Source organism: Rhamphochromis longiceps, linkage group LG7 (assembly GCF_057381845.1).
Source record: "Rhamphochromis longiceps isolate RC_006_pf linkage group LG7, R_longiceps_female_GT1.1, whole genome shotgun sequence".
NCBI classification, from domain to species: domain Eukaryota; kingdom Metazoa; phylum Chordata; class Actinopteri; order Cichliformes; family Cichlidae; genus Rhamphochromis; species Rhamphochromis longiceps.
This window is the reverse complement of record NC_140563.1, coordinates 3900194-3925807: the sequence shown is the minus strand read 5'-3', so window position 1 is coordinate 3925807 and position 25614 is coordinate 3900194. Positions and strand designations below refer to the sequence as shown.

The following is a 25614-nucleotide window of genomic DNA, read 5'->3' as shown; positions in this document are numbered from 1 at the left end:
TTCTCAAGTAATGGCCAAAAATCTAAATTGACAGATTGGATGTGAGTATAGGAAACTGATGTTCCAATAAGGTGCAATAATAATGAATGAGTTCATCAACACAGGTAATGAAAGGATTCTAATGTTTTTTCCCACAGAGTAAAAGTGCAGTGAGTGTTTCATATCCTGAGACATGTAACAGGGACAAGGGTCATCAGGAACAAAACAACAAAGATTTTCTTTCCTATTATAAAACCACTTACTTCACCCTCAAATAGCAGCTTTGGAGGCACAGAGTTACGACCACTTCATGCTCCATCAAAGATTTCAGTGTATCAGTAACAAAAAACACGACTTTTTTGCCAAAAATATGTCATTATTTTGTAAATTCGACTCACTTAAAGTGGCAACGTGTGACTGTGAGAAGTGCCATTCAGAGTTGTGTTGTAGCACACTCACAAATGAATAACCCGCATGGTGCACCCATCAGCAGGGAGTTCAAAAAGACCTAAACTGTATCCAAAAGAGAGAGGCTGGTAAAGAGCACTTGGATCAACAGCACTTTTGTGCCACTGTGTTTATCATTACAGCGGCAATATTATCATTATCATCGACTTTTCAGATCACTGTGTGGGCTGAATCATTGAGGTATGCAGAATGTCAGTAACTATGGAAATATTTTGCTGTAAATCAAAGGAAAGGCATGATACACGAAGACCCTGAGCCTCAGGTTGGTGTCTAATCATCTGATGGAGAAATGAATGGACCATCTCTTTGGTCCCTTCTTGTGATTTTCACATAAATGCCATTTTTAGGTCCAAGAGTGCTTGACGACTTCAACTCAAGAGGAACCTGAAGACAGAAGAAGTGCATCTTTACATATTTATGTAAACAGCAAATATGAAGGCAGCTAACAAATTATGAGTGAATTGTTTGAAAGTTACGGCACTTTCTAATGTCCAATCATCTCCTCTATGATCATTATTACTGACTGTCCAAGTATTTACATTGCCTACACATTTTAGTAGAAAATAATAAATGAATACCTTGGTCTCAGAGCAGGCCACAATGCTGAAGCTTTGGAACAGGCGCACTAAAGCCATTTTGATTTCAAGCTGGGCGAGCCTCATTCCCACACAGTTACGAGGGCCAGCCCCAAACGGCAGGTATACGAATGGGTGTCGACTGGCCTTGGCCTCTGGTGTAAACCTGGGGATAATCCACAGGTTAGGTGCTTTGGGGGAGAATTAAAGGCAGTGCCAATGCAAAATCATCCTGTCAGTTATGTTTCATTTTAGAGAGGATTTTAATTTGGGGAAAAAGCAAGACCAGGCAACTTTTTCAACGTGAAGCTCAAAACTCAAAGGACAGAGTCAAACTGAACAAGTAAGTTTCTGGCAACAGGCTTAAGGTTTTTTTGAAACTGTTTAAAACAGCAGCGGGCCTTTTAGAGGCATCAGTCTTATAGAAAGGTATATCTGTGTGTTATCGTATAGCATGAAGAGACATTGTGTGTTTTCTTTAATGCTACTTAATCATCAGAAAATAAACTGGGACATGAAATTAAATCTTGTGGTTCACCACACGGATAATGAACGGTTGCCCATGGTGACTAAAAAGGATCTTTCTAATATATCCAGAGGCCAACACAGAGGTTGTATACAAAAAGGGAATGTCTTTCAATGTCCACAGAAAAATTATGGAGATTCTCAGTTGTGGTGAGCACAGTGTGCTGTGGTCTGCTGGGAGGCAGCAGACCATTGCAATGGCAGATAGTGATTATTTTACTGCATTAAAATGTATAATTGGTACACTGTACTTTGATCAGAGACGTGGCACACAGCCATGTCATTTGAGCGCTGCACATGGTGTACTTTCACCAGACAGATGGATGAACAACACCTTAGGTTAATATTTGTCTTGTATTAATGTTATTACATCAACATTTGATTGACTTCAAAGTTAGTTACAAGTGTTGATATTTTTAAACTTGAATATGCTCCGTTTGTCATTTATTAGAAGTAGACTGAAGCACCTCTCTGGGATGAACTCCTCAGGCTCTGGCCAATGTTCCGGGTCATAATGGAGGAAGCCTGCAGGGATCTCCACTGTTATCCCTTTAGGAAGGAACTGGCCATTCACTACACAGTCATGGTCAACTTCTCGTGCAAACCTTAATGGGACAAAATACGGAATTAACGTAATACAATTAAACTAGACTAAAAAGAAAATCGTTATAATAGCTTTTATTTTTAAAGTCAAAAAAATCTTTCACAGGACTCTGCAGTCCAGTGAAAAACTACATACTTCATGAGTTAAGAGGGTAATTAGCAGCTAAGTGCAGTTAATCAAATGCATTTTATTGATTGATCAATAATTTGACCTCTATAAAAGATATAAAACGGTTCGTGTTAACTCAGTGCCAAGAAGGAAAAGTATCAGTTTAGAGAAGCAATTGTTCCTGTTCATCAATACAGGCATGGTCAGAAATCAACTTCAGGTCTGTTGTTCTATAGTGAGCGAGATTATTCACAACTGGAATAATTCAAGACAGTCGTTAATCTTACCCAAGCAATGAGAAAGACTGAAGCAACATTGAGAGACGAGTGGGCAAATTTCTCCACACTGCTGTGAGACTGATAAAGTTATACTGAAAACCATTACTTCAAGTTATTCCTTATACATCTGGTTCTACGAGCTACTGAATCATGGGGTCGATTTCCTTTATCACAGGACAGCAAAGAGCCTGAAAACTTTCTTTTACATAAAGTAATGGAGATGATAAGCAACAATATTCAGACAGATAGTGACGTTTAAATAATGCTCAGCTAGTAATAAGGGGCCCAAAGTGTGCCTGGAAAATATCCCCCACACCATTACATCACCAACAGCCTGAACTGTTGATACAAGGCAGGATGACTGCATGCTTTAATGCTGTGCAAGAAATACAACACCATCCAAATGTCCAACTGGTGAGAGCAGGCAATATTTTTCTAATCTTCTGTCATTTTGGTGAGCCCATGTGACCTTCAGCCTCACTTCCCTGTTCTTAGGTTACAGGAGAGGCAACTCAAATATCTCCTCCTGTGAAACTGCCTGCTTCGAGATTCAATGTTCTGTGCAGTCAGAGATGCATACCTCAACTGTAGTGAGCGGTTATTTGAATTACTCTTTCCTTCTATCAGCTCAAAGCAGCCTGGATATTCTCCTCAGACTTCTGGCATCAACATTTTTACCCAGAGAACTGCTGCTAACTGGATATCGTTTCTTTATAGTATCATTAAACCCCAGGAATGGTGCACAAAGATCCCAGTAGATCAGCAGTGGTTCATTTATTTAGATTGCCAAAATTACTTCACATTTCAGTGTGTACATGTGCAACAGTGTAAAAGAAAGACAGCTAAAGTTTTAAGTGGATTGCAACTTGTTACATTACTTTTAGGCTACATGTAACAACAGTTAACAAACATTTAATCCCTGTAACAGCTGAAGCTGCAAGATTCCAAATAATATCTGCATCGTTTCTTTTTTTAACATCTGCATCACCACCTTAAATCTGGCGGTCAGCGTTTGGTGGGCCATGGCACCATTCTCCCTTCCCCAATGGGCCCAACCTACTCTTGCAAAGCAGTCCAAGAGAAGCAGTGACATGTACATTTTATCTCCTCGTTGTATGGTATACATGTATGATTAAATATGGCCTATCCTCCAAAGTGCTATAAAAAAAATACCACCCTGTTTCCACTTAACATCCTTCTTTACCTGAATCCAGGAGGGTAGAGGCGTAATGCTTCACATACAACCATGTCCAAATACTTCAGCTCCTGGACATTTGTGTAATCAGGTGATTCCTTCAACAACAGTAGCATGAATATAATCGATAACTGTCCATAATAACATGCAACATGCAAAGAAAACCAAAACAAAGCAAAGCACCACAACGTAAAACACTCACATGTCTAGTGTAGAAGTCATCCACCTCTTTCTGTACTCTGAGTTGACATTCAGGGTGGAGGGCCAAGAGGTAGCAGGTGAACGCCAGAGTGTTGCTACTGGTTTCATAGCCTGCCAGGAGGAAGACGAAAGCCTGACCAACAATCTCATCCTCAGTCATCATCTTTTTCTGTGGACGCCTGACAGACGGCTCCTGTGAATGAGGAAGGTCATTTTCCTGAACCGAGCCCGAAGGCTGGGTCTCCTGGTTCCTGTGTTCGATCTCCTCGGGGTCATTTGATGTGTCAAAGTGGTCCAACGACACAATCTCTTTGGTGGTTCGAGCATCTAACATCAGCTGAAGGAAGTCTCTACGCCTCTACATGTAAAAAGAAACAAAAGAAAACGGTAAATATTTATTTCAAACAAATGATGAAGGGAGACGGCTCGTTTTAGACACAGAGTGACTGTGTTAACTGTCTGAGATTCACCTCCTCAGGAGGCTGCTCCTCTCGCTGTTTGATGATCTTCTGAATGCTGTTAATGAAGAAATTATTCATCTTATCTCGTCTTTCATTGGGGAGAAGTTTTGCCATGGGAGCGGCAAGGAAAGGAAAAGCCACTGAAGACATTAAGACACAAATTCGCAGATGTAATTATGAATTATGAAATGCCATAAAAAACTTTGCATTAAGAATTCCCGATAACACTGTGGTAATGTTGAAATCTAAACAACATTTCTAAACAATGCATTAATTAATATATCTTGTCTTCCTCTATAAATCTTCTAATTACTTAGAAATGATTAAAATTAATTACAATTCCAAAAACTTCTTTTTAGGATTGGTCTAAAACGATGTACAATTTTTCACATTCCTAAATATATTTATCTTCCTCTTTTAATGTCCTAAATAAATATCTTAAATTCAAGTAATAATGAAGTAATATTGATGACTAACTGAAAAATAACAAAATGGGCCTGAAGAAGGAAAAATTGAAGAACATCTGAGCGTGGTGGACAAACGGGTCGTCTGGGTTGTTCTGCGAGTCCACCTGAGTTGCAAATGCCACACTGGCAATAACATCCATGGTAAAGTAGCCAAAGCACCTGCAGGAAAACATATACCAAAAATTAATTAAAGAGAAGATTGAAAATTTAAAATAAAAATGATTCTTTCAGTATTTGTTTTTTTATTGTTTTTGTACTTACTTGTGGATGTCAAAGGCCTGTGCTGACTCAGCGTGGCCGTTTAAATTCTTCATCAGGGCATCGATGGCTATGTTGATGAAAGGAACCATCTATACTCAAAAAGATTAATCATGAGAGACTCAAACCAGTCCTGCCAAAACCCTTTAGTGAGTCATTACATCACAAAATAGAAAATTCAAATACTTTGCAATGCATTTTCTAACAAGTAATAGAAATGTTAATGTCTCACTTCTTTCAGTTTGGCAGAGCTGAAGGATGGGGTCAAGATGCTCCGTACTCGCTTCCATTGTTCATTCCTCAGCATGAGTAGACAGTCAGTCATGGGCTTGGTGGCAAAGCGAAAAGCCTGCAAAAATGAGACAAGAGCACAAACGCAAAAATCCATTACAGCCCATGAAGTAAGTTCGTGTGGAAATAATTGCTGATCACACATCGTGCATCTAAACGCTCCGTCTAATGTCCTCACCATTCTATTAGGGAAGCTACTGAAGTCCTTGACCATCAACTGTCTGAGCATATCAGGATCTGCTATTATCACGACTGGTCTGCGCCCCAAATAATACCTGAAATATGCCGATGTATAGAATATGAGTGAGATACCAGCCAAAACAAACAAAAACCTTTGATGCTAAGTAAAGTATTCGTGTCATTTCAGAATGCAGAAAAATGAAAATGTTCAGATAATCATTGTATCTACTTTTTCAACCTTGGTGTACTATTGCGATGTAATATAAACTTTCCTGTGCAAATGGTGTGTGCACAGAAATAAAAGATAAACAGCTATTAATCTAAATCCAAGGTAATGAGTCCATTTTTGTGCATCCTTTATCAGCAGGTGTCTCTGTTTCTGTGGGAGGAAAACTCCTAGAATTACATAGAAAGCAAATGCAGTAGCACCAGCTATTATTAGTTTCTGTGTCAATGCTGTTATAAAATAATAATCCAGGTGTACTGATCTCTTTGCAAATGTTCAGTTTGCTATTTTTCCACAATAGTAATTTCAGTAGATGCTGATTTTTTTTTTTTACTTACCCACAAACTCTACCATGTGTTTTTATTACATAACTCATAGGTTTGAAAAAACCCTGAAAAGAAAGTGGAAAACAAAAACATCAGACTTAAAATATCCACATTATTTACTGTTTGTATAACTGAAATCACAGAAAAGGTTAACAGCACATCGGCTTATCACAGCCATGACCTTATAAGTGATCAATTTATAAAACAAAATGGTCAACTGACAACCCTATAAAAACTGAAAATAAAAAGTTTAAACAGGAGCTTAATCCCAGTTTAATTGAACAAATGTTGCATATTATTCAGCTGTATTTTTACTTCACTGCATCAGAATATTTTTAAAAATGACAATAGATGTAGATTGCAACCTTTAAACCAGCAGTCCCCAACCTTTTTTGTGCCACGGACCGGTTTATGCCCGACAATATTTTCACGGACCGGCCTTTAAGGTGTCGCAGATAAATACAACTAAATAAAACCAGTAGGGGTGCAACGATACACAAAATTCACGGTTCGGTTCGATACTTTGGTGTCACGATTCGATATTTTTTCAATACAAAAAAAATGTTCATGCCTTTTTAATTTGTCATTTATTAAAATTATAAATATATATTTTAGCTCAAAAGTACAGTTTTTAAATTTAATGTTGCTGAAACAAAAGTAATTAAAAAAATAAATATATCTCAGGGCTCTCAAAATTTCAAAATCCCTGGTAGCCCTTCGGGCAGGGACTCTTCAGTTTTTGGTAGCCCAAAATAAATGTAAGTAGCCCGAATAAAAAAGAGAGCAATTTTTTGATTGATGTTTTGTTTCCTTTACAATATTATACATTAAAGTATAAAATTGTAAAGGAAACAAAACATTAATCAAAAAAATTGTTGAAAAACAAATTACAACATTGTATAAAAATTACAATCATCAACTCAAATACTTGGTTCTAATTGAACAGAAATTTCTATGAACTTGTAAGAACTGTGTAGGACATGAATCAGTCTGTGTCAGATCCTGACTTTGAAATTTCCACTGAAGTCACAGGTAAGAGACAAGTGGAACCAAGATCGAGGCCATTTGCTTTTTGAAGTTTGCAAAGACTGCTAAATTGTGCCAGTGGTAGTTCACTCTTTGCAACATAGTACGCTGTTATAAACAGATTTTTCAGGTTTATTTTTAGTATGTTATTTGCAATTGGTGTTTGTTCTGGGAAATAATGCATTTCTTGCATTTCTCATGGGTTCTAATGGGGGCCTTTCTTAAAATGACTGGTCCCAGTAACAAAGGCGCTTGTCGACTCATAAATCGAGAGAAAACCAACAACACACCCGGTGGAACATTATGTTATTTACATGGGTGCACATAAGTGGTCCGCATGTGCGCATTCGCTGTCAACATAAAAGACGCACTAGATAAGAAGTTGCAACGCGCGTTTGCGTCCATATAAAAAGCACTGTTTTTGTCCGCTAGAGTGGGATTTTCACGGCACATTCCGCACCACATCTCTGTGCGTTCATCATTTGTTTGAAGCCAGCTCACCTCCTGCAACCACTTTTCCGAGAATACATGCTTCTTTTGTGGTTCGGACTCCTTCTGACATTTCTTTGGAGTGGAGGAACACCAAAGTAATTGCTTAAAGGAGCTTCTTCGACATCTTTAAGAGTTTTAAACAAATGTCTGTCCTCCTCCAGAAAATCTTATGTACGCAAACACGCGTTGCAACTTCTTATCTTGTGCGTGTTTTTTTTTTTTGACAGCGAATGCGCACCTGCGGACCACTTATGTGCAGCCCCGGTTACATAGCTCGTCATATTGCAGCCACAGAAATTCTTTTGTCCATGAAACCATAAAGCTGCACTTTCTTTTTGCCTTATAGTCTGATTTGTCATAACTTTTCCGTTTTGTGGTAAGCTTTTCTTTGGCTGTCACTTCTTCACCCTGACCTGTCTTATTTGGCTCAGCAGAACTAAAATATATATCCTGCTGCTTTTACACACACACACACACACACACACACACACACACACACACACACACACACACACACACACACACATAACGGTCAGCGATTCTCTGCGCGATCAACCTCTCATATGTTGCCCGACGGGCAGGGCAGAGATAGATTTTGGTAGCCCGACTGGAAAAATCGCTAGCCCCGGGACGTCGGGCTAGCGATATTGCAAGCCTGTATCTGATTGAGGAATCACTGTCACTACTGTCACTACCCGATCCGTACCGGAAACCCGATCCGTACCCCGCATGCGCGAAAGGTTTCTACTTCCGGTCGTAGCGTTTTACGATAGTTATGGGTCAGAGTATCTGTTAAGATGTTAAGAATAACAAGTATATCTTAAAATGTTTGCAATAATGAAGCATTTCAGTACAATGAAGACAAAAACGAAAAATAAAAAGAAAGTTACGGATCAGGACTCTCCGATCCTTACTGCGCATGTGTCTGACCGTACAAATCGGGTCTACCCGATCCGTTCCGCGCATGTGCAGATGTTTTCTTCTTCTTCTGTTCGTTTAATGGCAGTTTACTCCCCAGTGTACGAGGATACCGCCACCTGCTGACGGAGCGAATAAACCCTATTATAAACTGAATTAGCGTCATTACAAACGTGTGTTAAATTTGATTTAGCGATAGTCGAGTGTGTTTATGCTTGTCTGTGAGGAGAGGATTGTTGGAATAGTGATGATGATGTACGCTATCACTGTCAATTGTCAGTAAACACTTCATCTGGCTGATGAATCTACACGTGAGATATTACAAAGTCTGCATTATTAACTCTGTAATTAGGCGCCATTCTTCTTATATTACGGCGCTGTTGCTCAATCGGGGGACGCTCTCTGTTGAGGAGAAAAGCATGAATATCTTTGTATACGGATTATCCATTGTTTAAATGTCCCGGGCAGTCGAAAAGAAGGCAGAGCTGTTGAGAAATGCTAGGAGCTAACTGGGCGCTAACCGCATCATTCAAATATATTGAATGTCGCAATATCCGGTTGTTCAGTCTGACGTCACTAGCCGTGTCTGGGTCTAAACTCCGCTGCAGGTCCATATATCAAACGATCACTATGGGATTACTGAGAGTTGAAAAACTGTCTAAAGTCTTTCATCTTTAATAAAATGATCAGCGTTCTGCTCTACCAGGTGTAACAATTGAGTTTAACATCCAGGCATCCATGAAAACGGAATTTATGACATTTAACAGAGTTAGAAGTTAGCAGGGAGTTAGCTCGCTAGCTTCTATCTAAATACAATATAGCATGTCCTGACTGCGGGGTTTTGGAAACAAATTAAAACGTACAGCTCTGTTATCACTTCCAGCATAAATGAAGACCGAAAACTAAACAGCAGTGACGTTTGTAGGGTTACTGAAGTTTGGCTAGCTGGTATATAATGATGTGCTACGTGACCGCTAGCGACACAGCTATGTTAGCATAATATAAACAAGCTAACTTTTTTTCCACTCGATAAAAGTTAATGTGAGTGTTCTCGGTGGTCAGGAACAAATGTAATCGCATGGCAGGATGCTGTAAAAGGACCAAACTTCAGCCAGGAGAACAACTGAGATAATCCATCCACAATACGAGGTTAGTCATTCATATACTGCTGCATGGGCTGGGCTGTAGTTACATCCTAAGGTTTTAAAAACTGAGCTTAAATAAATAATTAGCGGTAATAAAAGCCGAGGGAGGTCAACAGTGGTCGCTGACTGTTTTAGGAGCTTTTTGAGATCAAATAGAAGAAAATACATAACATTAAACATGTTAACAACACAAAAGCCATATTAAACGCAGACTACTTTAGACCCGGAAGTAGGATTCGTCGCGTCATCACTGAACAACCGGATTGGCAAAGAGAGGAAGATTTGCGCATGCGGGGTACCGATCAGGTAGTGACAATCACTCATCTTTGGAAAAGAGAGTTTATTACAGAGAAATGGCTCTTTCCAAAATAAAAGCTATACTATACGCTTCTTCTGGGCTATATTCTCAGCAGCATATTGTAGCGGGTCAGGACTGTTCGGGGTTCTGTTTGTACAGTTATGTTTTGTTTATGTTGCCATAGTGACGGGTGACGCCCTCTCGCTGCGACGGTGTGTCCTTCCGGGGTCAGAGGGCGCCCTGTGTGCTGTTCTTGTTGTTGTTGTTGCTGTGCGGTTGCCGCGCTGAGCAGTTAGCTAGCGGGCTAGCGATTTTGCGAGCCCTGTGTTACAGGCATGGCCCTTTAAGGATGAAGCCTGATGGGAAATGTATTCGGGATGTGTGTAGCGGGACTGCCTAGTGTGTGTGTGAAGAGAGAGAGCGGAGAAGGGAAAAAAGTAACGGTTAGCTACAGAAGAGACGAAAAGAAAATAAATAAAAGGAATATAATAACTCCCTCGACAGCCAGAGTTGTGTCGGCGATGCTCGCTGTGAGTAAACTGTTTCAGCCCACTGTACGCGGTGTTCGTGCCTTAGAGAAGAAATAAAGTTCGGTGAAGCAATTTCCTACTCCTCCTTCGATCTTTTTGCTAGCGAAGTTGACCTGTATAGTAAGCTGTTGCCGGCTACGAGTCAGTTACGGAACCTTCAAGTAACTGCCGGAGGTTTCCTTACTACGGTTCGGGGCCGCGGATCTGGCGCGGTAACACCTGTATCTGATTGAGGAATCACTCATCTTTGGAAAAGACTAAACCTGTTGGTTAAATCTTTGACTTTAGTTAAAAAGAAAAAGGCTGCTTTTTTTGTTTCCTTTGTAGAAGATTTTGATTTAGTGAGTTAATAATCTGTTAATTTATGTGACCCCATCTTTATATTTTATTTTCACTATATATGAAAGTTGCTAATATGTAAGAAATGTTTATTCTCTGAATCTGTAATATATGGTGCATTTTGTTTGTATGTTTATATTACTAATAAAAAAATAAAAAAATAAAAATCTTTGGAAAAGAGAGTTTATTACAGAGAAATGGCTCTTTCCAAAATAAAAGCTATACTATACGCTTCTTCTGGACTATATTCTCAGCAGCATATTGTAGCGGGTCAGGGCTGTTCGGGGTTCTGTTTGTACAGTTATGTTTTGTTTATGTTGCCATAGTGACGGGTGACGCCCTCTCGCTGCGACGGTGTGTCCTTCCGGGGTCAGAGGGCGCTCTGTGTGTTGTTGTTGTTGCTGTGCGGTTGCCGCGCTGAGCAGTTAGCTAGCGGCAGTGTTCTTTTTTTTTTTTCTTTTTTCAAAATATTAAACTTTATTAAGAAACAGTATACAGAACATGTATACAATCAGAACAAAATTAACATATGCCAGGGGGTGTAATACAAAGAATTACAAACATTCAAATAATTTGTAATTACTACAAATAGTAATAGTTTTCATAGCCTTTTTGTTAAGTGATCCACTAATCAATTTTATGTAACATAAAACATCATTATAGTAATGTTTAAAATTAGGTTTTTTGTTACTGTATTTGCATTTGTGAAAATAAAATTTAGCTAAGATAACTAACAAGTTTATTATAAAGTAAACATCTCCTTTTTTTTGCCTTCGAAAGAAACAAAATACAACATTTTCCCATTTCACAGTAAAGTCATTATAGAGATGTCCAGCAATGAATCTACTGAAGTCTTTCCAAAATGTTCTAGCGTATGAACAGATCCAGAAGAGGTGTTGCAGTCTCAGGATGGCTTCCACAAAATCCACAGCTCACATTTATGTCCCTTTTGAACTTCGTCATGTAATGATTAGCAGGATAAAATTTATGCAATATTTTAAATGAGACTTCCTTCACTTTATTCGTTACCAGATACTTGTTAGGAATTGACCATACTCTTTTCCAGTTAATGTCACTGACAAAGAAATTCCAATAAGAGACCACATGTGGAATAGTTAGAGATTCTGTCTGGAACAAAGCACGGATATTCTTATTACTTTTACTGTGGTTTGTTAGACAGATTCTTCCTATGTGTGAATCTAAAGGGTTGGGGAGAGAAACAGATGATATGGAAGGTTGAATACCTTTAAAAAGCATAATACCCGTAGGTATTGCATCAAATAATATGGCATATTCTTTGGGTGTGGCTGGAAATTTATAGGTGTTTAAGAATTCTGAGTAGGACATGAGCTGCCCATTAGGATTAAACAGCTGATTCGCTAAAACAATCAGTTTCTCAACCCACCTAGAAAAAAATAATGATTTATTTTTATACACTATGTTCCTATTATTCCAAATTGAATACGTATGGGGTGTAAAGTTGTGTTTATATATAAGGGACCAAGCTAATAGAACTTGTTTGTGAAACATCGAGAGCTTTTCTGGAAGCTTATCTATATTATAATCACAACCTAAGATAAAACTTAGAGCACCAAACTTAGAGAAAATGTAGTGAGGAATAAAATTCCAAATGGATACCGGATTTTTAAGAAAATGTTTAGCCCAATTAATCTTAAATGTATTGTTTAGAGTAGTAAAATCCAAAACATTGAGACCACCGTGTTCATAGTCATTCATCAATACACTTTTTCTGATGTAATGTGTCCGGTTTTTCCAAAGGAAGTTGAAGAGCATTCGGTCAATATCCTTACAAGTTTTGCCGTCCACATGCAGAGAAATTGCTGCATAAGTCAGTCGAGACAGACCTTCTGCTTTTGAGAGCAATACCCTTCCTCTTAAACTTAAATCTCTCTGCAACCATTGATTTAATTTGGTTTGAGATTTTTTAATAATTGGGGGAAAATTTAGTAAAATTCTGTCTTTTGGATCTTTGCAGATAATCAGACCTAAATATGTTGCTTCATTTTTAACTGTTATATTACAAATACTCTGAACATTACACTCTTTGACAGGTAATAACTGACATTTATTTAAGTTTAGGACCAATCCAGACCCTTTTGAGAAATCCTCTATTACACGTAAAGCAATTGGCACTTGGCTGGCATTTTTAAGAAAAATTGTGGTATCATCTGCCAATTGACTGATGACAATCTCTGTCTGCTATGTTTATACCCTTCACAGGGCTATTCGAAATATGAGAGGCAAGAATTTGGGTGCAAAGTAAAAAAAGATAAGGGCTAATCGGGCAACCTTGGCGTACACCTCGATTAAGACTAAAACGAGAAGTAGTGCCATTTTTCATTCTAATAGAACTATTAGCATTGGAATACAGAGTTTTGATAGCTGCAGAAGATATCACCAAAACCAAATTTCTGAAGTGTAAGAAATATAAATTCATGCTCAATTGAGTCAAAGGCTTTATAGAAGTCCAGGAGAAGGATAAATGAGTCATCAGATATTAATGCTGAGTAGTCCAGAATATCCAAGACGAGTCTAATATTATTGGAGATGTGTCTGTTTGTCATAAAACCAGACTGTGTCTCGTCTACAATATCGTCCAAAATATATTTAATTCTTCTAGCTAGCAATAGAGCTAATATTTTATAATCATTATTTAGGAGGCTTATTGGTCTCCAGTTGTCTATAAAAAGTAGGTCCTTCTTAGGTTTGGGAATTAAAGTAATAAGTCCCTGAGTAAGGCTGGGAGGAAGAGTGCCCCTTTCAATACTTTCATTATAAACCTGCAACAAAAAGGGTGCCAGCTGACAAGAAAATGATTTATAGAATTCAGCCACCAGCCCATCTGTACCCGGAGATTTGTTGTTTTTAAGAAATTCAATAGATGTCAATATCTCTTTTTCAGTAATTGGACTGTCACAAAAAAGCCTATCAGCACTTTTAATCATTTCAACATTGTTTACAGAGTCAATAAATTGGGTAGCGACCTTTGCGTTATAATTGGATTCATACAACTTTGAGTAGAAATTACAACAAAATTGAGAGATAATTTTTGCATCATCACTGACCGTACCATTTATATTCAATTTATGAATAGTATTGGTTTTAGATCTCTGTTTTTCTAAGCGGAAAAAATAAGCAGAATTCTGCTCTCCCTCCTCTATCCATCTTTTTCTTGAACGAACGAAAGCTCCTTCAGCTTTCTGGTGGTAAATCTCATCCAGTTTAGATTGAAAGGACCTAAGATGTAATCTATCCTCCTCCGAGACCTCGTCTGGTGGGAGTTGATATATTGCGGAAATTTGAACAATTAGATTTTCTTCTTCTGCTGCCCTTGACTTAGCTATTTTTGCCCCATACTGTCTCAACATTTTACTTGTCTCAAATTTAAAAATTTCCCAGTTTGTGCTATAGGAATTCACAATATTAGCCTTGTGTATAAAGTGCTTTAACAGTCGTGTAATTTCAGATTTTACAATTGTATGGCTCAGAAGCGAGCTATTTAATTTCCAATAGGAGGATCTATTAATTGCAATAGTAGGAAAGAGTTGCAGATTAATATATATTGCTCTATGATCCGTAAGTGGAGTTGTAAGGATATTGACCGTAACACTGTCCTTTGATAGACTACTTGATATTAACCAGAAATCAATACGTGATTTCCTTGAACCAGAACGGTTACTCCAGGTAAAAGATATATCATCAGGAAATTTGTCTCTCCAAATATCAGTTACATTAAATTTATCCATAAATGTTTCCAATCTCAAATTATTCCTAAAATGTTGTGCTGGTGGCCATCTGTCTATAGTGTCATTTAGTGAAACATTAAAATCTCCTCCAATTATTAAGTTTGAACTGGGATATTTAGAGAGCCAAAAACTAATCCTTGTATCTAAAGAGTCAATTAAATTATCATTTTCAGGTTTGGTATTATAGCCATATAAATTGACAATTATGAAAATGGAGTGATTGTATTCTACTATCAGACAAATATAATGACCCAAAGAGTCACAATCTGAATGTAGAACAATACCTTCGAAGCTACCTTTGAGAGTTGTGACCCCAGCTGACCTCTCTGTGCCATGCGAATACCAAACATCGTTACCCCACTGAGACTTCCAGAAGTTCACATCAGCAGATACAGAATGGCTTTCTTGGAAAAAACAAAAATGACTTTTATATTTCTTAGCAAACAAAAATAAGGCTTTACGTTTACAGATCTGTCTCAACCCCCCTGGCATTTAGGGAAACAATAGAAAATGACAATTAAGAAAACAAAAAATAAACAGCTAGAAATTTAAAGAACCAATATTGTGTGCTTAACAAAAAATAAACCTCACTAAGGGACCGAGCATTGCAAGGATGAAAATAACTCGGCAGAAATACACGAAATATTTTTTAGGATACAACTCAGGTGCTGAAACTTAAAGTGTCCTCACACTATAAATGAGGCATAGACTTAATGATCCAAAACGCCAGAAGGATCAATGAAAAACAGCCAACCAAGTCCAAGCAACTGTGCAACATTGTAGGGTCTTTTCCATTCCTTAGCTTCCCCCATATTCACCTCTCATTCTGAAGACGGGAAAACTTCTGTCCCATTAACAAAACCCCGGCATCCGACGTAATAGGCCTTTTTATTTTCTCTGCGAGCCTTCTCGATAATGGGCCACAACTTGCTCCGGCGCTCCCTCTCTTCTCTGGAAAGGTCCTCAGCAAACTTCAAGCCCCAGTTTTCCTTTAAGAATGGAGATGTCTTAGCTGCTTTCCACAGGCTATCTCTGGTTCTGCGGGAGATGAACTGGATGATAATAGGTCTGGGACTGGTGTTGTTTGGGCGTTTGGAGCCGACCCGATGTACGGTGTCAATGGTGTCATAAAGTTGGTTTTTACATTCAGGCAACGTAGCCTGACAAATCTCAACAGCAACCTTCCATGTATCCTCCTGTTGTTCTTCTTTGACACCAAACAGCCTGAGGTTCCACCGTCTGGAATATCGCTCGAGATCTGTGATTCTTTGCTGGTTTTTATCCATACGCTCTTCCTCTTTGGAGATTTTCTGCTCCAATGTGCCCACTCTGCATTTGACATCGTTTATCTCTTCGCATGCAAAGACCACAGTTTTTCTGATCCCGTCAATCTGTAGTGCAAGGTTATCCATTCTTTCGTTTATTAGTTTTGATAGAGTTTCAACAATATCCACGCTATCTCCCTTTGAATGCATCGCTTTCTTTGGCGCCGGAGACTGGCTGGGTGAGACGGGTAGAGATGGAAACTCGTCCATTACGTCCTCAGTTATTGGGAGAGGTAGTGAAAGAGCCGTATAGTCATGGCAGTTGTCAAGCAGTGGGTTCACCGACCCGGTTGTTTGGCTAGCATTAGCCTTTAGCAGTAGCTTCGTCTTGGAGCTAGACGAGGGTCTTTTATTGTCACGCTGTGACATTTTATCTCTTAATTGATCAAAATCAGTCCTTTTCTGGCTTAAATACCGTAAAAGCTTCTAAGGTCTGAGTTGACACAGTGTTGCTACCGTATTATAAGGTTACATTTGCTAAGCTCGGCAGTAAGCGTGTACTTACTCGGCCATCTTGGAACGCCCTCCAGCGGCAGTGTTCTTCTGCAGATGTCAATAAACGGCTGTGCTCCCTGGCTAGCTCACGGGAAGCAAGACCAAACGACACCTCCGTCTCCTCCTTGTCTGAGCTCGCCACATTGGTGTCAGAAGTGGGATGATGGTGGCACCCCATGTTCTGACCCGAGTGACTTTTCCCCCGCCGGTCGTGACCGGCCGGTGCGCCAAAAGAAGGCACCTGGACATTTGCAGGACTTTGTGTGGGGCAATGGGGTCGTCGGGGACGACTGACCCCTTAGGTGGGAGGCTATGTAGCGGGTCAGGGCTGTTCGGGGTTCTGTTTGTACAGTTATGTTTTGTTTATGTTGCCATAGTGACGGGTGACGCCCTCTCGCTGCGACGGTGTGTCCTTCCGGGGTCAGAGGGCGCTCTGTGTGTTGTTGTTGCTGTGCGGTTGCCGCGCTGAGCAGTTAGCTAGCGGCATATGGAACGCCAGGACTGCCATAATGAATTAATTAAATACACCATTAAATAATTAATTAAATGTGGCAATAATTAATTAAATAGTTATGACACATGTAATTAATTAATTATTGACACATTTAATTAATTATTTATGTATTTCACATTTTAATTAATTATTTATGTATTTCACATTTTAATTAATTATTGACACATTTAATTAATTATTTAATGATATATTTATTTATTTCATTTTGGCAGTCCTGGCGCCTGGCTCTCATCATGAAATAATTTTATCTGTCAGCCTCACCCATCAAACTCAGGGGGCGGGGTTAACGCTGATCGAGTCAAAACCATTGCTTTGGCCTGGTGGCCATTGTTTCTAGCACACAACAACCGGCATGTGGAAGCTAACAGAACTGAGCTTTGAAAAACCCTGTTTGTGTGTCACCAAATACCGTTTTAATATTTTTTTAGCCGAGAATGTAGTGGTTTAATCTTCATGTGTCTGGTCGGTTTGTCAAGATACAGCCTCTTTGCAAAAGTGTTTCGATGATTTCGGAGATGTCTGCCCAGTCTCACGGCAAAGCGTGGGATAGACCCGCTCGCCTCGCAAGCAATCCCACCGACAAAGCGCAGGCCCCGGTACACAGCTGTAGTAACCCCCGCTGACTTCTTTTACTGAGGTTATATTTATCGGTGTTTTATTTCCTGATGTTCTTATGTGTCCTACGTGTTTCAGTCGCCAATTCTGAATTATAACTAACATTAAAAACATGTTTAAGGAGGAGAGAGAGCAAATAAATCTGTTTAACATCTGATCTTTGGGTTTTTGTTCAGTAATCAGCGTGACCTGTTTAAATGTTTGAAAAGGAAGATTAGATATAAAAAACGTCAAACATAGACTCAGTCTGCCTTCACATTTGATATGAGGCCAGCACGTATAGTGGCCTCAGCAGGCTATTACTGAAATACACGTGCTATATCATAAACTATGATATAAACAGGGAGGTCCTATTAACATGTTTAGTTTTAAAGGACACCTTCCTGCCTTTAGTCTCATTCATGAGCGGTATTAGTTTTCTTCTAACATCCAGAAGTCTGCACGATGTGTTTCATAGTTTGTAACAAGCCTTTGACAGGTAAACATAACATGACCGAAAAAGCAAAAAAAAAAAAGAGAGAGAGAGAGAGAGAGAGAGAGTGTTGACATAAGAAGAGAAAATGCTCTCAATTATGGAGACAGGCAAATGGTTCATTTATGTTTGATGTGTGTTTATTCCTCCCTAAATATTGTCGGTGAAGTTTGCCATGCAAGTCAGATTTTCCTGCGCATTTTTATACGTCTGCCAACAGAGAGAGAAAAAAAATCACATTCTAACAGACAGCTGGTGCTTAGAATACAGTTGAATAACTATTAAAAAACAGATGATATTTAGATGATAGTTCAGTCTAACACATGTGCCAGTGAACCATTAAACGTCTGTGAAACTATGCAGTTATGAAACGTAACTTTAACCTCAGCCAAACCGATTTGCTCAGTTGTAAATAAAACAGCGAAGTAAACGTGACCCGACAGACAGAACCTGAGTGAATGAAGTCCAGCGTTTAACCACTGAGAGCTAAAACTAAGGTGAGGTTTCAAAGCTGTGTGCCGGTGATTGGACATCAGCCGCTGATGAAGCTGTTCGCCTATAAAGTGCTCTGTAAGGAAACAAGCTCCAGCAGCTCTGCGCTCGGGGAAAACACTATATTTACTTATCTTGTGCAGAAAAATGCGCTGACATTGCTTTATATCGAGCACCAGCTGCCCAGTTAAACGGTGACTATCACCAGGTAACGTAGGCGTGTTTCTTGAATTAGCAGCAGGTGTTAAACAGCTGACAGATGAGGAGGAGGATGCATGCAGGTAAACTGAGGGTCTGCTGAGCTGATCGCTGGTTTCGTGAGAAAAATGTCAGCTCATTCTTTATGTTACAGAAGCACAGAGACACAAGACCAGGCGGAAAGAGACGATCGTTCGGTGAAAATGAGAATCTGCGAATGCAACATGTGGAACACGGAGAGTGGAATATGTAAACAAACCGGTTAACGTACCCCCTCGGTGCGCTCTGCATGCTAATTGTTAGCAGAGCTAGTGAAATCTCTGAAAACATCTGAGCACTTTTGCAAAAATGTTCTATGTTGACAACCTGACCAGACATACGTTGCGACATTCGCGGCTAAAACACTGTTAAAAGTGTAGCTGGTGACAGAAAAACGGGGTATTTTAAAACTACACCACCACCATTGCTGCCTGTGATTTGATCTGCATTCTGGGATACCTGGCTGCCCCAAGTCTACACAAGCAATCGATTATCTAGGATCGACCTGTTTTGACTTACTTTGCACGGCAACCAATCAAATGTTAGAGAAGCTGCATGGGCAGTAGGGGTGGGTTTTTATAATCGATTCATCGATTAAAATCGATTCCGGCTTGGATAACGTAAAATCGATTCATTAAAATCCTGAATCGATTTTTTTAATATAAATTTATTTTGCCCGAAATGCCAGAATCTCTGGTGACATCTCACAAAATTTCAAGAACCACCAAACAGTTAAGACAGTAAATGAGAGCAGGAACACGGATTCTGCACATAGACTTAAACACACAGCGCGACCCGCGGATCAGAATCAGTGAGATGTCGCCTTTCTCACCCGACAGCAAGGACACGGTCGGGGCTGAAAGCCGACAGCTTGCTGATTCTGATGTGTCGGCGGGTCCAAGCTTTGTGTTCACGCCCTTTATGCGCCGATTCTAAAGCTGTTAGTTTGATCTCTCTCCAAACAATATTGACCGAACCAGCAGCAAAAGAAGATTCACATAAACATCGTCATGTATTCACTCTGACTTTTACTGTTTTGCTTCCACCGCGATGCACAGCTCTCTCTCTCTCTCTCTCTCTCTCTCTCTCTCTCTCTGTACTTCAAGAACAGTTTCCCTTTCTTCATTATTCGCTTGCTTGTTACGCACAAGTCTACTGTTGTTTACAGCGCTGTCAGCCGCTGTTTTTTTCCCTTTTACATTCTTCCGAAAAGAAAACCTCATTTCTGCTGTTCAATACTGAACAAATTTAAACTTTTTAAAATTATTCAAAATGCAAAACGCTTAACCATGTCTCTAATAAAACCGCTGTAACTTCAGAGGTAATGTTCATATGTTGATTAATGGTTTTCTTTCGTTTTTGATGTACTGCAGAATATTTTTATAAAATCCCAGGCCAGGAAAATCACCTACATGTTTTTCTGTGTTTTATCTTCAGCTACTTTGACACAAAGGTATCTGCTGTGACGCTCACACCTTTGATAAAGTCTTGCGTGTGTCAGCTTCCTTTTTATTGATACAAAAATATGTAAATGTACTGATCTGAATTATAATATTTCTGACTGTCAAAATATCCCAGATTTAAATCGAATCGAATCGTGGATCGAATCGATTCGGGACCTTGTGAATCGGAATTGAATCGATTCTAGAAATCAGTGACGATACCCAGCCCTAATGGGCAGCGTTAACCCCGCCCCCTGAGTTTGATGGGTGAGGCTGACAGATAAAATTATTTCAAGATGAGAGCCAGGAGCCAGGACTGCCAAAATGAAATAAATAAATATATCATTAAATAATTAATTAAATGTGTCAATGATTAATTAAATGTGTCAATAATTAATTAAAATGTGAAATACATAAATAATTAATTAAATGTGTCAATAATTAATTAATTAAATGTGTCAATAATTAATTAAAATGTGAAATACATAAATAATTAATTAAATGTGTCAATAATTAATTAATTAAATGTGTCAATAATTAATTAAAATGTGAAATACATAAATAATTAATTAAATGTGTCAATAATTAATTAATTACATGTGTCATAACTATTTATTTAATTAATTAATTCCAATTTTAATTAATTATTGCCACATTTAATTAATTATTTAATGGTGTATTTAATTAATTCATTATGGCAGTCCTGGCGTTCCATAGCGGCAGTGTTCTTCTGCAGATGTCAATAAACGGCTGTGCTCCCTGGCTAGCTCACGGGAAGCAAGACCAAACGATACCTCCGTCTCCTCGTTGTCTGAGCTCGCCACAATATTAAACATATCAGGTCCCCATAAGGAGAATCCTGTGCTAACGGCTGTCTAAATGACTTGGGTAAAGTTTGTAGCATGCTTGTTGTTTTTGTCTGCTTCCACTTGTCTTTGCACTAGGATGATGTCGGCGTAAATGTGCAGTCATATTCGTTGTGTTCCCACCAGTGCTGTCAGCGTTAATCTCGTTGAAATGACGTTAACGCCACAACAAGGCAAATCTCCGTTAACGAGCTACCCCTGCGTGGGGCTAGACAGCCAACACGTTAACGAGCTAACTGCGCTAACACACTAGTTCCCACCCATGTAATTGAGCATTGCGTGGCACATCCAACATACTGTTTTACTTTAGTCCATGACGCGCTTACCTTCAGGGTCATACGTCACATGAAAACCAAAATAATTCCAAACGCCAAATCTGAATGAGGGTGGGGGAGGTTCAATTTGCCATGTTGCAAGGAGAGCTTAACTTCTGTCTCGCTAGCTTGCCCTGCGCTCTTCCTTCTGACGATGCTGTCTGTGTTGAACACTCAGTGGATCTGCGCTCGACAGTGCAGCCTAGGCGGAGTAGTCGAACGCAGATTCACTGAGCGCTCAACACAGACATCATCGTCAGAAGGAAAGTTGATAAAATAAATTACAAATTTTGTATTGTTCGATACATATGCGTACCGAACCGAAAGCACTGTATCGAACGGTTCAATATCGATACGAGTATCGTTGCACCCCTAAAAACCAGTACCGGTACCGAAAAAAAGAAGATTTATTCATAACACACATGAAAAGACCCAGGGAAACCGAGTTAACGATAAAAACGATAACAAAATAACGCTGAAAACCAATAAAAACCCTGAAAACCACACATTTCACACCTGAGCCTCAACTCTCGCGGCCCGGTACCAAACGACTCACGGACCGGTACCGGTCCGAGGCCCAGGGGTTGGGGACCGCTGCTTTAAACCATCCCAGTTTGACACAAAATGAAGCAGATGTTGAAGGTAACTCTGGTCTTCCTTTGTTACACTGTATCTTACCTGCTGAAACATGAATAAGTTGCCAAAGAAAGGCACTGGCTTTGGATGTTTGATGCCATATCGTGAGAGGACTGAGAAGGGACGGACTGAATACCTACAGGCAAAAGTGCAGAAATGTGATGATGTGTTGTGAATGAAAGGATTAAACATCAAGCTCATTAACTCTTAGATAGTTTTATTTTTATTTTTTTATCCTAATGATACTTTCTTTTTCCTTCACTGACATCTCATATTGAGAGTTCATGTGAACAGCGACCAAAATGTAAGTTCAATAATTAACTCCTTTTAAGTGCTTAGTTTGCCATGAAATAATGTGGGAACAGGCCTCCCCTGCCTATCAGTCAATTGTCCAATTACCTTTGAGTCTATGAAAATGGGTGACTGTGGATATACATAATATGTAACATATAGTATATATTGCTGTATTTTCACAGCAGAACAATATGTCACAAATAAACATACTAAGGTTTTATTTCCAGCTAAGTGTGGTGGAGTACAGAGAAAACTGACATAAAATGTGTCATTATCCAAAAACTGTCCGACTGTCCATCATAAATAAACAAATACTGAACATTTGTTCACTCACCAGTAAAGGAGACCGAGGAAAATGAGGAAGAGGCTGAGTGTCACAGATATTCTGCTGACCTCAATGTTGAACATGTTTAAAAAGTCACCTGCAGCCTGCATGTTGGAAAATCTTGTTTTCTATCCTCAGACTGAGATGAAAGTTCCTGCGCAGAAAAACAAGAAAAAGGGTTTAAGTTAACAAAAAGAACTAGATTGAATATAATGCACGTACAAAAACAGGAAGCCATAAAAATACTTGCAAAACAGGTCTTTAAAACAAAAGAATTATATACCCCCTTCATAAATCTTTTTGCCTACAGTGTATTTACCAACTGAAGTAAAGTTATAAGACATAAAAACAGACAGAAACGTCGGAAATCACCACAGCAGAGAAACCAGAAGTGTTATATAGCAAGGTAAAAGTCATTTTATATAAATACTTTAGATTAGTGATGTGACGTTCTGTATCGAGGCTTCAAAGCTTGTGTCGATTAATTGAGGGGGCGTTTCCGCGATGCGCGTATCGAGGCTTGCTTCATTTATGGGAGGAGCTGAAAATGATGACGTCCGAAGCCTCGCTGCCCGGCTGTACCACGTGACTGGTTCATGAAGCGGTTCGAACTTTGCCGCGAGATATGACAGCGATATAAACCCCTCAGACTTCATTCAAAAATGTAGGTGTTTGATGGAGAGTTGCGGTTAGTGAGAGTTTGGAGACAGTTTGGAGGTTTATGAGAGTGAGGAGAGAAAGTCAGGAGAGAATGGAGCCAGCTAAGAAGAGGAGGATGTCCTCCCCTGTGTGGGAACATTTTGATCTTATTCCTCCCAACAAGGTATGTAAATTTCTACAGAAGATATATTTTCATAATACTGATGGTGCAATACAATTTATGTTAAGCTGTCTTGACTTTTGTACAAGGTGAAGTGTTTGCTATGTGCCAGGGAGCTGGGATATAACAACAACACCTCATCCATGCTTAGGCACTACAGAGCTTTGCATGAGAATAAGGGGAACACCGATTGTGGAGCAAGACCAGGTGAGCCATCAAATGCCATGATAATATAGCATGCAGTAATGTTACTAAATGATATAACAATATTATACAGCTGTAATAAGTTACGTGTGTGATATTTATATTTGTGCTTTGTCTTTATTGTCTTTCCTCAGGAGAACAATCTCCAATAGATGAAGACCTGGTTAGCATGGTGATTGAGGACTCCCAGCCATTTAGCATTGTGGAGGACAAAGGATTTAAAAGATTTGTTAAACCATTAAATCCTAGCTATGTTCTCCCCACTAAAAACGTCATAAAAGCAGTGAAAATGTAGTTTTTACTGAATAAAATGTGAACAGGCAGGACTGAGGCCTCAGTCTGTAGCTGTCCATACCTCAACGTTACAAAAGCACAACCACTGTCCACACCCCAACCACACCTCACCTCACAGTAAATGATCATTTCCATTTTAAGCATTTCCAAATGATCATTTTCCATACTGCCAGTATAAATATACACAGTATACTGCCATCACTACAATATACTTTTAAAGTTATTTTATTGGTTTTTAAATGTCTTAATGGTCTTGGGCCTTCTTATCTCTCAGATTTGCTTTTACCATATGAACCCTCGCGGACCCTGAGGTCCTCTGATACTGGCCTTTTGATTGTCCCTAAAGTCAGGACACATACTCACGGAGAGGCAGCTTTTCAGTGGTATGGTCCTCGTCTGTGGAACAACCTGCCGGAGGAGCTCAGGGCCGCAGAGAACGTACATGTTTTTAAGAACAGGCTCAAGACCCACCTTTTTAATTTAGCTTTTACTTAACGTTTATCTATTTTATGCTTATTTATTCTATCCTGTTATTCTATTTATATTATTAATTGAGGTTTTACCTAATATTTATTGATTTTATTCTTATTCATTTTTTACCTTCTTACTCTATTTATATTTATATTGTATCCCATTCTTATTTATTTTTTTATTCTGTATATACTCTTATTAGGTCATATCTCCAGTGTTTCCTCGGAGGGCGCTCTCTGCACCGGGGCTGTGATCGACCGTGGCTGCTGGGGCTCTTCTCAGCCTGGCTGGGGGGCTTCTTTGCCTCCCTCCTGCTGTGTGCCCAGCCTGGAGGCTGCGGTCTGTGACCGGCTCCCGGTGCAGACGGCTCCCTGTGAGTAAGTGTGTGTGTGTGTGTGTGTGTGCGCGTGGGGGGGGGGGGGGTATCCATGATCGTTTATGTTAATGAAAGTGTGGGGAGTGAGTTGGAGGGCGGGGTAGGCTGCTTTTAACCACGTAAAGCACTTTGTGCTACATCTTTGTATGAAAAGTGCCTTATAAATAAAGTTTGATTGATTGATTGATACATGTTTTACACACTCCTTTTGTTGTTGACATTTACAGGCTGTTTGCAAAAGGCCACACTCTTCAAATTCATGCCAACTAATATTTTTACGTCCAGTACATGTCCTACTGGAGCAAATGAAGCTTCAAGACGCTTTGCGCTGGGGTGAACCAATTGGATGAAAAGCTTCAGTGCTTCATGAAGCTTCATGTGCCCATCACTAGTTTAGCTGGATCTGTAGGGACCACTAACCACTGAACAAGTGAAACCTAACCTACCCTTTTTCTCTCATTTACTAACGGTCCTTACCTGTGGCGCACAACTCATTTACTCATGTGATGCTAGGTTAGCTTGCTGATGAAATAAAGGTTTCCATCTAACTAATATCACTAACATGTTTCTATTACTTGTGTCTTTATAATATTAACACCGCAACATTCAGCATATGGGAAACACACACTCACCTCACCTTCTTCGTCCTTCGCCCAGGTTTTGTAAATATAATAGTCACGTCTTCCTCTTTTTGACAACAGCTCGTCACTCCACAGGAAGCTGCGTCGTCTACTGCCCCCATCTGCACCGGAGTGGAAAGGCTCT

General features: G+C 39.4%; 1 protein-coding gene and 1 long non-coding RNA gene across 3 annotated transcripts; one reads left to right on the top strand and one right to left on the bottom strand.

Annotated features, from left to right (window-relative positions):
* Positions 1 to 312: 312 nt before the first annotated feature.
* On the bottom strand, positions 313 to 25612 carry LOC146664527 (thromboxane-A synthase-like). 2 transcript variants are annotated; one of them, XM_085411686.1, is made up of 14 exons: positions 25487 to 25612; positions 22694 to 22838; positions 22108 to 22201; positions 6155 to 6207; positions 5589 to 5685; positions 5352 to 5468; positions 5123 to 5211; positions 4872 to 5020; positions 4404 to 4534; positions 3935 to 4291; positions 3742 to 3830; positions 2015 to 2152; positions 1026 to 1188; positions 313 to 831 (listed from the first exon to the last, which is right to left on the bottom strand). In XM_085411686.1, the coding sequence occupies exons 2-14, from the start codon at positions 22792 to 22794 to the stop codon at positions 718 to 720; spliced, it is 1692 nt and encodes a 563-aa protein (XP_085267812.1). In that variant the 5' UTR covers positions 22795 to 22838; positions 25487 to 25612; the 3' UTR covers positions 313 to 717. The 2 variants fall into 2 exon arrangements, with proteins under 2 accessions (XP_085267812.1, XP_085267811.1); XM_085411685.1 differs by having other exon boundaries at positions 25482 to 25610.
* On the top strand, positions 22865 to 24196 carry LOC146664528 (uncharacterized). The gene is made up of 3 exons (XR_014912483.1): positions 22865 to 23507; positions 23594 to 23711; positions 23843 to 24196. It is a non-coding gene; the product is annotated as an uncharacterized LOC146664528 (long non-coding RNA).
* Positions 25613 to 25614: the final 2 nt, after the last annotated feature.

Bases quoted from the DNA above. Each gene is read 5' to 3' on its own strand.
- LOC146664527 (XM_085411686.1), bottom strand. From the start codon at position 22,794: ATGCAGGCTGCAGGTGACTTTTTAAACATGTTCAACATTGAGGTCAGC. The intron at 5,212-5,351 runs GTGAGACATTAA...TTTTGAGTATAG, and splicing joins GCTCTGCCAAACTGAAAGAA to ATGGTTCCTTTCATCAACAT. The intron at 832-1,025 runs GTATTCATTTAT...TTCTGTCTTCAG, and splicing joins TGGCCTGCTCTGAGACCAAG to GTTCCTCTTGAGTTGAAGTC.